At 43.6% G+C, this 15,237-nt stretch overlaps 1 protein-coding gene across 2 annotated transcripts in view; it reads left to right on the top strand.

Annotated features, from left to right (window-relative positions):
• OLFML2B (olfactomedin like 2B) overlaps positions 1-10,837 on the top strand; it is a 55,713-nt gene extending 44,876 nt beyond the window's left edge. For both annotated transcript variants that reach the window (XM_044003840.1, XM_044003841.1), the window contains 2 exons: positions 9,117-9,293; positions 9,719-10,837. In XM_044003840.1, the coding sequence (XP_043859775.1) occupies positions 9,117-9,293; positions 9,719-10,320 (779 nt within the window). In that variant the 3' untranslated portion in view covers positions 10,321-10,837. The remainder of the gene's footprint in view (positions 1-9,116; positions 9,294-9,718) is intronic.
• Positions 10,838-15,237: the final 4,400 nt, after the last annotated feature.

Here is a 15,237-nt window from a genome sequence, read left to right as displayed (position 1 = left end):
TAACTGGAAATGTGAGTCAGGGAGATCAGGGGAGGGAGAGGTCGGAGGAGAGAGTCATTTGGAAAGAGGTAGCCCTAGATCTATGGCACCTTCATTGACTTCCCTGTAATCATTCCCTTATTCATTCATTCATTTGTTCAGTTGTTCATTTCACAAGCATTTCTCTAGCATCTACCCTGTGCATTGGAGATAGAAAGACAAAAAAGTCCATGCCTTCTAGGAGCTTACATTTTATTGGGGGGGAGGAAAGGGAGACAGGTGAATGCACACATCCATATAAATATATACAAAATGAATGTATGTATCCATGTAAATAAATATATACGAAATGAATGCATATATCTATAAATAAAGATATACAAAGTGAATGCATATATCCATATAAATAAAGATATACAAAGTAATATCAGGTAGAAGTAGGGAATTAAAACAACTGAGGGATCAGGAAAGGCTTCCTATGGTGGTAGTGGTGGTGCTTAAGCTGAGCCTTGCTAGAGATGGTATCGGGAGATAGAGCATCTTGTGGGACAAACAGCAATTTTAACCCAAAGAATAATCAATCTCCTGTTGTGCTTGGCAGATATAAAATGAGATGATCTGTACAGTTCCCAGCTCCAACATCTGGTGATGCTACAGCTAACCATCAAGTATGAGTCTTTGACATTTCTAGGACAATTTCAAATGTGTTTTGAAATGGGGCTGCTTTTAAATGAAGACACCTTATTCCAGTGATTTTTAAACCTAGCTTTGTGACACTCCAGGCTGTCTCTAGTTATTCCTTTCCCTCCCACCCCACCCCACCCCAATATTACAAACCTCCCAAAATAAAATCACTTTTTGCTAACTTTAGCAGCAAACAGAAATTGGCGCCAGACAGTACTTTAGTCAAACAAACAATGACAGACTGGAGAAGCTATGAAAGGGTGGGAATCATTGCCTAGTTCTTGCTTTGCTCTGACAACTGCCGGCAGCCCCAAACTTGGATATGATCTGGGAAGGGAATGCAGAATGCAGTCAGTTCTCTCTTCCTGCCACGTGGTCAATGCCTTCACAGCTTCCCAGACCTACAATTGCTGGTGTCTTTGCTGGAGATGAGGGGGAAGGGGGTTGGAGAGGAAGGTCTCTTAGGGTTAAGATAACAGATTGTGCCTGCCTAGGATTTGAGTTTAGTGAAGCCGCTGAATCTGTCCCTAAAGATTAGAAATTTAACAAGCCCCAGCTTTCCACTTTCTCCCACTAGATCCCTGGAGGGGGTGGGTATGTAAAAGACAAGCATCTAAGGCTTCCCCTATGCCCTGGCACCTCAGCCAGCAGTTGGTCAAGAGAAGTGATAACTATCACTTTCTTTGTGTGGTGTCTTAGAAAACAGTAACAATGGGGGGGGGGGGGCGCGGTGCAGCTAGGTGGCAAAGTGGATAAAGCACTGGCCCTGGGTTCAGGAGGACCTGAGTTCAAATCTGGCCTCAGATACTTGACACTAGCTGTGTGACCCTGAGAAAGTCACTTAACCCTCATTGCCAAGCATAAAGAAAGAAAAGAAAAAGAAAACAGTAACAATGGCAAGAAGCTTGGCCCCAGAATTTTCCCTATCAGCTTCCTCAATATTCAGTAACTATCAGTAACTCAATATTCAGCAATGTTTTTATTCCACCACCCCCCTGCCCCGCCCAAATTCCATGGGCACGTTCTGGTCTCAACTACTGTCCTAGCTCAGTTTCAAACCCCAAAGCCAGCTCTTTGAAACCTCCCGGAAATTCAGACTTCTTATAACCTAGATTTCTATAACCTTAGAAACTAGGATATTGGGGCAGCTAGGTGGTGCAGTGCCCTGGACTCAGGAGGGTATGAGTTCAAATCTGACTTCAGACACTTATTAGCTGTGTGACCCTGAGCAAGTCACTTAACCCCAATTGCCCCAAAAAGAAAGACAGAAGGGGAGGGAGGAAGGGAGGGAGGGAGAGAGAGAGAGAGAGAAGGAAAAGGAGGAGGAGGAGAAGGAGAAAGGAACCAAGGAAGGAAGGAAGGAGAAAGAAACTAGAATATTGAGCTGAGATGGATAGAAATAAGTTAATAAATAAAGAGACAGATAGATAAATGAATGAAAAAAAAAGATTTTAAAGAGTGACAACCCTTACCTAAGAGATACTGAACCAGCTTGGTATGGAGTTTCTGATCTTAGAGTCAGAACACCTGGATTCTAATCCTGCTTTTACTGTTAACTACCTGTGTGACCCAGGACAAATGACAATTTCTAGGCCTCAGCTTTGTTATCTGTGAAATGAGGAGATTGGAATAGATCATTTCTTTTTTTTTTTTTTAAGTGAGGCAATTGGGGTTAAGTGACTTGCCCAAGGTCACACAGCTAGTAAGTGTTAAGTGTCTGAAGCTGGATTTGAACTCAGGTACTCCTGACTCCAGGGCTGGTGCTCTATCCACTGCGCCACCTGGCTGCCCCCTGGAATAGATCATTTCAAAGGGCCCTTCTAGCCCCCAAATTCTGTGGTTTGCTTTACTATTAGATAATAGTCCTTTCCTAGAGCTTTGAAATATTTGGTCCAGTGAGCCAATGAAATAAAAATGAGTTTGATTCTGCTCTGAGATGACCTTTAAGAGTCCTTTGTTTCTTCCTCTTTGGTTCCGTTGAAGATGAAAGCATGTTCTTTTTCACTTTCCCAAAATTCCACTGGTTTTCTGCCAATGACGAGAATATTGGGATGGCCCTCATCTTTCACTTTCTGGAAGGACTGTCTAGGTTCCAGAGTTCTGGGTCAGTTCCAGCTTAGCCTAGCTTCACACTTGAAAACAACCAGCCTTCCAGTCAGCCATCAAACTTGCTCCCCAAGGGGACCAGCAAGTATTGGAATCTGAAAGGGGAATTGGGAGATGACAGTGGTTGATGGGCAGAGGAGTTGCAGGAAACCAAGACGGCCCAGCTTCTCTCCAGCTGTGTCAGGACAGATACCTCTAGACTTGAGAAGATATAGAAAGAAGTTTGGTTTTACAGTCCTTGTTTGAGACCTGGATGCTCTGCTTTTGGGGCTATTTATGCAGAACACATCCCCATAATCAGGAAGGCAAGGCAGAGAAGCTACGGGAACGAGGGATCCGTAAATGCTGCACCTTCACTTTTTTCCTGCTATGGAGTTATCTAAAAGGCAATAGATAGAAGCAGGGAAACTCAGAGGCTTGGAGTTGGTTTTCCTAAATAAGTCCATCAACAGTGATGGCAGAACTAAGTGCTATGAAAGAAGGGCGAACAAGACCAGATAAGGAGACATCTTGAGCATCCGAGTTCTAGGTGGTCTGGTGTCCCTATGTGACTTCCCCAGTATGTAAGTGTGTGTTTCCCTTGGTCTAGTATTTCAGGAGGGAAGACTTCTGAGCTGAGCTATCCTTAGAGCTGCTTGGGGTCTTAGGTCTAGAGAACACCCAAGGGATTGGGTGAGAAAACTGTTACAAGGCTAACAACAGCTGTGACCTAGATAATACCATTTGAGTGTTTCCTTATTATTTTGGCTGCATTTGTATCAGAGGTTATGGGACACTGCCAGGGAGAAGGATTCATTTAGCAAGTCCTTGATGTGGAGAGTGATGTGGAAAGTCTGCCCAGGTCATCCCAGGGAGCCACAACTGAGAGCTCCCTCCAAAGTTTCTTGTTGCCAAATCTAATGAACTTTACTCAATCCCTTGATGTCTCTGCAGCATCTAATACTATTGACTTGCTTTGCCCATTCTGGGTTTTTATGACATTTCTCTCTCCTGGTTCTTTTTCTTGTCTCTGCTCTCCTTTCTAATCTTCTTTGCTAGGATATCTACAGAACATACAGTTTGAAGTGCCCAGGAGGCAGTTGGTTGGTGATGTGGGGCTGGAAGTCAGGAGAAAAATGATGGCTAGGAAGCTCTGAGAGTCACCCACATAGAAGAGATAATTCAGTTCATGGCAGGGAAGGGTGTATGTTGTCTCTTCCCTATCACCCACTCCCACTCCCAAGAGAATATAAGTTCTGTGAGTTCAAGAACTTTATTTTTAATTAAAATTTTTTCATTAAATGAAAATTTACTGTCTCTCGCTTCGACCTCCCTCCCTCTGCCCCATTGAGAAAAGAAGAAAAACAAAGCCCTTATTATAAACAGATATAGTCAAGCAAAATAAACTACCACATTGACTCAGTCCAAAAAGATACATCTCAGTCTAGTGTAGTAACTTCCCCACCTTTTGTCTTTGCATCCCCAACACCTGGCCTAGTGCCTGGCACATAGATGGTTAATAAATACTTGATTGATTGATTGGGACAGATCAAGAAACTCCCAAAGGGGGCAGCTAGGTGGCGCAGTGGATAAAGCACCGGCCCTGGATTCAGGAGTTCCTGAGTTCAAATCTGGCCTCAGACACTTGACACTTACTAGCTGTGTGACCTTGGGCAAGTCACTTAACCCCCACAACCCTGCAGCAAAAAAAAAAAAGAAAGAAAAGAAAAAGAAAAAAGAAACTCCCAGAAGCATGCTGGTGTTCTAGGTTCTTACCAGGGACTGTGGGGGCACCCTTCCTTCTAAACTCTGAGCACTGGAAGAGGAGAAAGCAGTGGATATCCATTTGCCTGGGTATGGGTGAGGAGGCCAGTGCATTCCTGGCACAGATATTGGGTCAGAGCTTTAAGGGGTGTGGGGATGGTGTGCAAACATTGCAAAGTTTGAGCTAATTGTTGGTTGGCAGCAAAGATCCTTCCAAATGCCAGAGAATGAAATATTTTCCTTCAAAGCTCTGAAGCCTGAGTCTAGCCAGGGACTAAGTTTTATTGTTACAATGGATGAGTTCAATTGTAAGAGAATGAGCTGCTGGCCTTTAAATGAATCCCCTGCCTAGTTCCTGTTTGTTTTTAAATGGCAGAATCAAGAGTGTCTCAGTTTGACTTGGACCCGATGAACCTCCCACCGAGCTGTTTACACACTGGGCTTTGCACATAGCTACTGAGCCTGGGTGGGAAAATATGACAGGGTGAGACAGTGAGGGAGGGGGGAAGCGGGGTTTGACAACGTGCTGTCAAACGAGCATTTATTAAGCACCTACTGTGTACCAGGCACTGCGCTAAGTGCTGGGGGTACAAAGAAAGGCAAAAGACGGTTCCTGGCTTCAAGGAGCTTTCAATCTAATGAGGCAAACGACATGCAAAGGATAACATATAATCAAGGTATATGCAGGATAAACTGGAGATAATCCACAGAGGGGAAGGCTCGGGAAGGCTCTTCTACATCTTGTAGAAGGCAGGCTTTTATCTGAGACTTAAAGGAAGCCACAAAGCCAGGAGGCAGAGATAGGGAGGGAATTCTGAAAGTGCAGGATTTGGAGGCAGGAAGACTTCCTGCAAATCCTTCCTCTGACATTTCCTAAGTGTATATGACATCGGGCAAGTCATTTAACCTAAGTTTCTTCATCTTTAAAATGTGAAGGAATAAAAATACTTGGTTGTTGTGAGGCTTAAATAAGATAATGAATGGATGTAAACATTTTTATCCAGGGTTTTCCAAAGGTCTTAATGCAGCTTTAAGCTTTAGGAGTTTCCCAAATGCTTATTAAATGATAAAAGCTTTAAACTGCCCTAACACAAGAGGGATGCCTCCGCTGCTGGTCCTGACTCTATGGCACCAGGGTTGGGAAGAAGGCTGACAGGACTTCATGGAGCCAGGCCAGAAGACTGACCTAGCCTCCAAGCTCCCCCATGCCCCAGGGTGGATGCAGAGGGCCAGCTTTGCACAATCTGGTTTGGTGACCTGGAATTTAACCTTTGGGGTACCCAAGAGTGTCCTGAGGGAACATATCACTCTGCTCTGCCAATGCTGACCTGAAACTCTGAGGTCACTTTTGTCACAGACAAGCACACGTTCAGTCAGTTCTTTTCCCTGCCATCTCTGGGGCACTAGGGGATGTCAGGGACTGCCAGCTTTGCTTCTCTGGAAAGAATGTCTAAGCTGGGGAAAAGAGACTTTGCCACAGGCCAATATGAGACGTGGCTATTAAGTCTTTGCACTGTTTTATTTTGTTTGTTTTTTTTAAACAAATCTATCAGGACACGTCTATTTCAAAGAGCATTAACCCTTTCCAAGTTGGCTCCTTGGAAGGAAGGAAGGGAACAAGCATTTATTAATCATCTACTATGTGCCCGGCTCTGTGACGGGCACTTTATAAATCTTTTCTCCTTTGACCCTCACAACAGTGGTAAAAGACAGGAATGATCGTTATCCTCGTCTTACAGTTAAAGGAAATTGAAGTAGACAGATGTTGAATGCTTTGCACAGGGTTACACAGCTAATAAGCATCTAAGGCAGGTTTTGAACTCTAGTCTAGCTATGTCCACTTAGTGACATTGGAAGAACACCTTGTAAACTTGGACAGCTAAACACTGATTCCAGCAGGGCTGCCCTAATTTAGAGGCAGTGGGTGGCACACTGGATAGAACACCAGACCTGGAGTCAGAATGTCCCGAGTTCAAATATGGGGATAATACTAGGGATAATAATGGGGATAATAATGGCATCTACCTCCCAAGGTTATTATGAGGATTAAATGAGATAATATTTGTAAACCACTTTGCAAACCTTGCAAACTATTGTTGCTGTTCTTGTTATTGTTATGTTACTAGCTATCATTACTATGTTTGAAGCTCCTTCTGAAATTATTAGTCATGGGATCATAGATTTAGAACTGGAAGGGACATTACAGGTCATCTTGTCCCTAGCCCTTTATTTTACAGATAAGGAAACTGAGGCCTGGAGAGGTGTCATGGTTTGTTCAAGGCCACATTGAAAATAAGTGACAGGGGGCAGCTAGGTGGCGCAGTGGATAGAGCACTGGCCCTGGAGTCAGGAGTACCTGAGTTCAAATCTGGCCTCAGACATTTAACACTTACTAGCTGTGTGACCCTGGGCAAGTCACTTAACCCCAATCAATTGCCTCACAAAAAACAAACAAACAAAAAAGAAAATAAGTGACAGGAGTGCTCGGGTTCTCAAGCTACAAAGCTAGCACCAGCACCACTGGGCCACACTGCCCCTCACTGGGGAGCCTAAACTGAATTCACCAGTTTGATCACTGATGTATTTCACTAGACTCGCCTCTTGAACTGTTCATGAAAATCAAATCCACTCTCAGAGCACAAATCTTTGCCTTGCTTGTGGGTATTTCAGAGAACCACCCTCTAGGTTCCAAAGGAACTCTCAGATGAGTTCCCCAAAAGTTTGGATCGTTGCCCGGAAAAGTGAGTACACAGAGAAAGGGGGTTGTGCTCATTTGTGTGAGTGGGCTGTGGCATTTGTTAAATCAATCACATGGCTTGACTTCATACAACAAATTGATCCTCAGACCGCCAAATGCCCACGCCCAACCCTGCCTCCAGACCCACTTCAAGACACAGCCCCTTCCTGACTCTGGCATCTAACCTTGGCACCCACCCTCCTTGGGCCCCATCAGGCCTTCATTCTCTTTGCTTCCAGTCCTTCCTGGCTTATAATCTTGTCTGTTGCCTTCGCTACCCTCATTAGCTGCCCCATTCTTCCTCCCAGAGCCATGTACTGGAGACAGAGATTGTACACAGCTTTAGCCCTAATTCTAATCAATAGTCAATATTGTGCCTCTCCATCATGTATAACCCCCCCACACACACACACACACAGTTTCTTCCTATTCCAGTGATCAACCTAGGGTTCTGCAATGAGATGAACACACGTGGCCAGACCAGCACGAACCTTGGCATGATTATTTCCCTTGTCCCTTTAGGGCTGGCAGGGAATTTGAACAGAGGCTGCCCAAATAGATCAGTTAAGCAGTGGGATTCTATCAGCACTCCACAAATAGTCTAGTCCCTGCAAATTGTTACCAGTCCACAAAGCTGTTAACACCATGTTCGATGCAGGAATGTGTTTTGATTAACTGTGCATTTTGATATAAGGGTTTTGTTTTTCTTTTGTCTTTTCCCAGTAGAGCAGGGAGAGAAAATAAATGCTTATTAATTGAAACTGAAATAAAAAAATACTTAAAGGTCCTTATTTCCTAAAACCTACAAATTTAAGTTGACCCTCTCTTTCTCCCTTTCCTCTTTCTCCTTCCTCTCTTTCCTCTCTCCTTTTCCTTTTTCTCTTCTTCCTCTCTCCTTTTCCTCTTCTTCTTCCTCCTCCTCCTTTTTCTTCTCTATCCTCTCCCTGCTCCTCCTCCTACTACTACTACTCTTCCCTTTCTAAGATGAAATGCTATGGTTATAGAAAGCCAATCAAGCTGACGTCACTAACATAATTTGTTTTGGGAGACACTGGGCAAGATGTCTCTCCTCTGATAAAAATCTTATACAGCTCCTACTGAGTAAACATCCAACTCTTTTGAACTGTCATTCAAATCCTTCCACAAACTTGGTCCCTTAGCTGACCTTTTCAGTTTTATCACATTACCCTCATCCACATTCCAACAAAGCTAGAGTGTTCTCTACTCAATTTCTGCCCATGCTTTCAAGGCTTCTCTATTCCCTATGTCAGTAAGCTTCATATAAAATGTACTTTTGCAAGGCTATATTTCATTTACATAACAATGTGTAATGTATTCATACATATTTATGTCTCAGCCCCCATTAGACCCAATGAAGGCTCTCTGAGGACAGGGGCTGTGTCTTGTCTAACCCTTACATTTCCTGCAGGACCTAGCACAGTGCTCTGCACACAGTCGGCATTTAATCAGTATTTGAGTTGAATTGAAAAGTCCCTTTCAGCTCTGGGATTCTATAAACCAAGTTCCAAAAAAAGCAGGGACTATGTTTCACCGCAACTAAGGTCCAGGGTTCATCCCCCAGCTGTATGAAAGGAATGGGGCAAATACCTTGAGAGAGTGATTTTCCCCCCTGTGCACAAGTAATTTTTTCCACCATGGTCTCTAGGCAGTCCCGCACTGTCTCTAGTAGACAATATATCCATGTTTGTTAACTAGCCAATGAGGAGATGCTTCAGGATTTTGCTCAACAGCAGACTTGTGTAGTCAGCCTCATGGAGTTGTTAGCTTCTTTTGTTGCTTCTGGTCTGAGTCTTCCTCAGGTGAGGTTAATTCACTGTTTGATAAAAATCTACTTGATCTCTTACAGGAAGGTGCAAAGACACCCTTTCCACAATCACAGGTCCCATTACTCAGAACACTTATGGCAGGAATGAAGGGGCTTGGATGAAAGATCCCCTGGCCAAGGATGAGAGAATTTATGTTACTAATTATTACTATGGCAATACTCTGGTGGAGTTCCGGAATTTGGATAACTTTAAACAAGGTATGTGCACTAGGCTACCCCAGGTGCCTCATCAGATGTGGGGCCCAGTGCCCTCTTGAGTTTAGACAGAGAATAGAACATAAAAGAGGTCAGGAGGGTTCTTGAGCATGGCCATGTGGGTGAGTGGTGTGGATCCCTTTAGGAATGAGGCAATCTGAGATGTACCTTTGGCACCATAGCTTAGGAAGGGTTGTTAACAAAGATACAAATTTGACATATGGTCAAGTCATTTGGGGTCTTATATCCCTTCAAGTTGCATATTTCTTACTTTGGTTCTAAACTAGCTCCCCAAGAGCCAAGCAGAGGTATGGGGCGGGGGTAACATGGGCGATTAGACTTGTTTCTCCTCCTTGATCATCCTTCCTCTCCTTTGACTTGATCATGTCGTTTTCTTGATTGCTGTCTTTTCATGTCCTCATTTATAGGTCGTTGGAGCAACTCCTACAAACTCCCATATAGCTGGATAGGCACAGGCCATGTTGTGTACAATGGGGCCTTTTACTACAACCGTGCCTTTACCCGCAATATCATCAAGTATGACCTGAAGCAACGCTATGTGGCTGCATGGGCAATGCTCCATGATGTCGCCTATGAGGAAGCCACACCATGGAGATGGCGGGGTCACTCAGATGTGGACTTTGCAGTGGATGAGAATGGCCTATGGCTTATCTACCCAGCTCTTGACGATGAGGGCTTTAGCCAGGAGGTCATTGTCCTTAGCAAGCTCAACTCTGTGGACCTTAGCACACAGAAGGAGACCACTTGGAGGACTGGCCTGCGGCGGAACTTCTATGGGAACTGCTTTGTTATCTGTGGTGTACTCTATGCTGTGGACAGCTACAACCAGCGTAATGCCAATATCTCCTATGCCTTTGACACCCACACCAATACCCAAATAGTACCAAGGTTGCTCTTTGAGAACGAATACTCTTACACCACCCAGATAGACTACAACCCCAAAGATCGCCTACTTTATGCCTGGGACAATGGCCACCAGGTCACCTACCACGTGATCTTTGCCTACTGACACCTCCTCCTATGCAAGTTGGGGCAGTAAAGGGGCCATTAGCACCTTTTATGTGTGTGTATATGTGTTTGTGTTTATGTGTGAGTGTGTGTTTGTAATGTGTGTGTGTGCCTTAAAGATTATTATTATTTGTACAAATTTGTACAAAGGGTGAAATGACAGTTTGAATCTTTTTCTTAACATGGATTGTGGATCAATCCCTATATGTGCTGGTCTCTTCTATTTTTTTTTAGTGCAAAAGTACAGTTCTATTTGACCAGTAACCACTCTTCCTCTAACCCTGACCCTTCCATCTCCCATTTCTTATTCCCTGACTGTAAAAACAGAGATTTCTTTACTAGGTAACATAATCCATCTGGATCAATCAAGAGGAGAGGAAGAGAGAGGTTCAAGTGGAGAAAAAAACTAAATATATAAAGAATGCTCTTTTTAACCATGAAGACTTAAGATTGTGTTTTTAAAAGTTTAAAAAAAAAGCATAACCTGCAACAAATACTTTTTTTAATAAAAAAGAAATAAAAACAAACCAAAAAAATTGACTTTTTTTTTTGCTATTGTAACTTCACCTGTCTATGGATGTCTGTGCAATTGTGGATCTCCTTGATAAGGGAGATAGTTGTGATCCTGCTTGATGGCCCTTCACTGAGTAGAATCATTTACTTCACATGGATGCCTTGAGCATAACTGGAGTCTACACTGAAGATTTCCCTGTTGGGGGTAATTTGAAAAGGCCAGCCCTCTCCTTTAGCTTTTTGGTACCATCCCCTCCATTTATACTGCAATGCCAATTCCCTTGGTGTCACACCTATGTTTTCTCTCTCCCTGAGACTTTGCTTTGGTAGGTACCTAGCCATGTATTCCTCCTCTTGCATCCAGAGGAAATTGCTAGTCCTGAAATAAGGAGGCTAAAGGAAATGTTTAAATGGCAAGGAAACGCTAGAGCCCCCCCGCCCCCCACACCCCCTGCCTTTTCTCATTTACTGAACTCCTCCTTCTTAAACTGTCTCAGGGAAAACATTAGCCTATTGAGATTGACCTGCTACAGAGGATAGAGAGCAGACCTGGGCATGTTAAGCCCATGGGACTGCCCTACTGACCACACAGCCTGCTGAGGAAGCACTTATTTTTTGAACATTCTTTGTACCCTGCCTGGTCCTCCCTGTCACTCACATATATTCACCTAGTGGCTTTTCTACTGAAAGCAAGAGAGCACCCACCTCATTCCTCCACATTCACTGATCACAGCCCCTCTTATCAGTTTCTTGTATGTACATATCACCAAGAAATAAATATCCCCGTAACTTTGCTTTGGCTTAGGCCTTCTTTTTTTTTGGTTTGTACTCCCCTGAGCGGCCAAAATAGCAATAATAACAAGCTATGTTAATATAGGGAACTTTATAGTCACAAAGAGCTTTTCATATATTATCTCACAACTTTTCAAATCTACTCAACTCATTTCCAATTTAATAAGTATGTGTTGGGCACCTATTATGTGCTAGCTGTGATGCTGCATGATGGGAATACAATTAGGCCATCAAAGAATTCTACTTGGGTAAAACATGAGTACACAGACAAGTTTGAAAAAAAAGGAATACAAAGCAATTATTTGGTGGGGGGTACACTGGGGGGTCTCCTGTAGGAGGTGGCACCTGAGTTGAGCCTTTAAGAGATCTAAGGTTTGCAAGAGGCAGGGCAGAAGAAAAGAAGGAGAGCATTGCAGATATGGGGATGGGGGCACCTGCAAAAGGAGATAGAGAGGAAATGAGGGATGGAATGTCTCAGAAGAGGGATAGGAATCAGGGTAGCCTGGATGAAACACAGAGTCCATGAGAATAGAGAATGTGTAATTACCCTGGAAAGAGAGGTTGGAGTTTGGCAAGGCTTTCAATGCCAGTGACCCCATGATCTGCATCATTCAGGCATTAATGCTCTCATCTTATAGATCGGCGAACTGGAGCTCCAAAGGCTAAATTGTCCGAGTTTGTGCAGCTATTGCATTGACTGTAGGCCTGCTGAGCTCCAAGAGAGTGCTTTAGGTAGTGTTGTAGGTACTTCTGAAGCATGATGGGAGCAGAGGTCTGGGTGACTCACAGGTTAGAGAATGAGGCTGGGGGTGCTATTCCAGAGTGAAGGTCCTCCTTTCCGTCCAGGCTTGGGAAAGCCCAAAATTAATTGTCTCAGTGGCAGCTTGGTTGAGTGGGTATCAAGATAATGGTGTGAGGGGAAGCTAGCTGGCACAGTGGATAGAGCACAGGCCCTGGAGTCAGGAGTACCTGAGTTCAAATCCAGCCTCAGACATTTAACACTTACTAGCTGTGTGACCCTGGGCAAGTCACGTAACCCCAATTGCCTCACTAAAAAAAAGAAAAGAAAATTATGTGAGTTGAGGCCACTAATGACTATGGAGGTTGGAAACCTTGGCAGAGACCTCAAGCATCCATGGCCAGAGGGCCCTCCCATCCTGGCCTACCACTTCCTTCACCCTCACAGGCAGAGTTTCTCAAAGAGGACTGAGAAATGTTTTCAGAGCTAATCCACAGTGAGAGACATTGGAGGGGAAATGAAATTAAACCTTGTAAAAATTAAATGTTGCTTTTACTAGATTTTTGTTTTAAAGAGAAAAAGAAAAGAAAACAAGTGGAACTGGGGACACATCAGGGCCATTCAATCCTTCTCAACTTTCCAGACCACCAAAATTCCTCCTAAGGACCCACTCCTTTTCCTGGCTTCCCAGTCTTGCCTTGAGGTGGTATTTTAAGATCAAAATAAGGGTGAAGAGGAACAGTGGGACACATGTTCCATTTCCAGAGCCTAGATGAGTCAACAACACCTCTAAGACACTAGCTCAGGACCTCGGCTACTATCACTCCAGGAGTCTTCCTTCCTTCCTTCCTTCCTTCCTTCCTTCCTTCCTTCCTTCCTTCCTTCCTTCCTTCCTTCCTTCCTTCCTTCCTTCCTTCCTTCCTTCCTTCCTTCCTTCCTTCCTTCCTTCCTTCCTTCCTTCCATCATTCACTCACTCCTTCAACAAACATTTTATTAGGCACCAGCTGCTATAAACAATTATTATGCACCTACAGGCTCTCCAGAGAAGTTTCTTTAAAAAGGGATTATCCATCAAAGCACATATTATGTCTTTGAGAGGATGACATAGTGCAGCCTGGGAAAAAGGGGAGGGGAAGGAGGACGGGCTCTTCTGCTGGGAACAATAAGAGGGAATAGAGGCTTTCACACTTGTCACTGATTCTGTTCTTAGGCTGTTTCTCTCTATACTTTCCCTCCAATCATCTCACTCACCCAGGTCTAATCTCCCTCTGAATTACTTTCTCTATGAATGCAGATCTGCATCTTCTCTGCAGTTTTAGGGAGTTTTCTGGAGTTACTGAGAGGTCAAGTCAAGTCAATCAAGCATTTATTAAGCACCCACTATGTGCCAAGCATTGTTTTACAAAGAAAGGCAAGCTCCCCTTAAGGAGCTTTAAACTTGCCAGGGTCATGTATAAGAAGTAGGTCTTAAACGCAGATCTTTCTAATGCTGGGATCTGCTCCCTATTTATCATGCCATGGCTACACACACACACACACACACACACACACACACACACACACACACACTACATACATCAACAGCCACCTAACTTCTTAGCACTCCTAGGAAAACCTCTAAAGTTATCTAACACTGTTGAGAACAGTGTATCCCCAGTGCTTAGCACAGTCCCTGGCATATAGTAGGTGCTTAATAAATGCTTATTGATTAAGTTATAGAGCAGGTGCAAGCCTGTTTTGGTAGAGGGCTTTTTCTTTTCTTTTTTTTTTGTAAATAGTTAATTTTTCCAATTACATGTGAAGATAGTTTTCAACATTCTTTTTTTTTTTTTTTTTTTTTTTTTTTGTGAGGCAATTGGGGTTAAGTGACTTGCCCAGGGTCACACAGCTAGTAAGTGTTAAGTGTCTGAGGCCGGATTTGAACTCAGGTACTCCTGACTCCAAGGCCAGTGCGCTATCCACTGCGCCATCTAGCTGCCCCCAACATTCATTTTTAATAAGATTTTGTTCCCATTTTTTTCTCACCCCTCCCTCCCCAAGATGGCAAGAAATCTGATATAGGTTATACATGTGCAATCATGTAAACATATTTCCACATTAGTCATGTTGTGAAAGAAGAATCAAAACAAAAGGGAAAAATCACAAAAAAAAAAACCAACAAAAAAGTGAAAATAGTATGTTTCAATCTGCATTCAGACTCCATAGTTCTTTCTCTGGATATGGATAGCATGTTCCACCATGAGTCTTTTGGAATTGTCTTGGATCATTTGTATTGCTGAGAAGAGGTAAGTCTATCATAGTTGACCATCACACAATGTTGTTATTACCATGTACAATGTTCTCCTGGTTCTTCTTGCTTTACTCAGCATTAGTTCATGTAAGTCTTTCCAGGTTTTTCTGAAATCTGGAGGGCATTTTCTAAAGCAATGAAATCAAAGGGGTCTGGTACACACACACACACACACACACAGAGTTGTGTATACATACAAGTGTAAGCTGACCTTGGCACATGCCCAGATTACTTAAGATGAAGGTATTGATGAGGGAGATGTTAGGAAGGGATCTGCTTCTGGGAGAAAACATTCTCTGTTCCCCTTCTGCATGTTTAACAATGGCTCCTTGGCATTTGCTGTAGCCAGAACTGCTGCATCTTTTAAGCTATCAGACGGACACAGTCTCTCTCTCTTTCTGGGGGCTCAGGGAGGTCTCATCCATAGCATGAGGACCATGCACTAAAGGGAAGGCCTACTTTCTCCTCTCCTTTTAGGCCTAGATGTCCTAAGAAATACGTTTGAGGGTTTGGCCTTATTTCGTTTAGATGCAGGTGGTAGGTTGGATCTGGGAGCTTGTGTCACGGTTACTCTGGAGCCAGG

Source organism: Dromiciops gliroides, chromosome 4 (genome assembly GCF_019393635.1).
Source record: "Dromiciops gliroides isolate mDroGli1 chromosome 4, mDroGli1.pri, whole genome shotgun sequence".
In the NCBI taxonomy this organism is placed as follows: domain Eukaryota; kingdom Metazoa; phylum Chordata; class Mammalia; order Microbiotheria; family Microbiotheriidae; genus Dromiciops; species Dromiciops gliroides.
The sequence above is the reverse complement of the archived record's forward strand: the minus strand, read 5'-3'. Positions and strand labels throughout refer to the sequence as shown.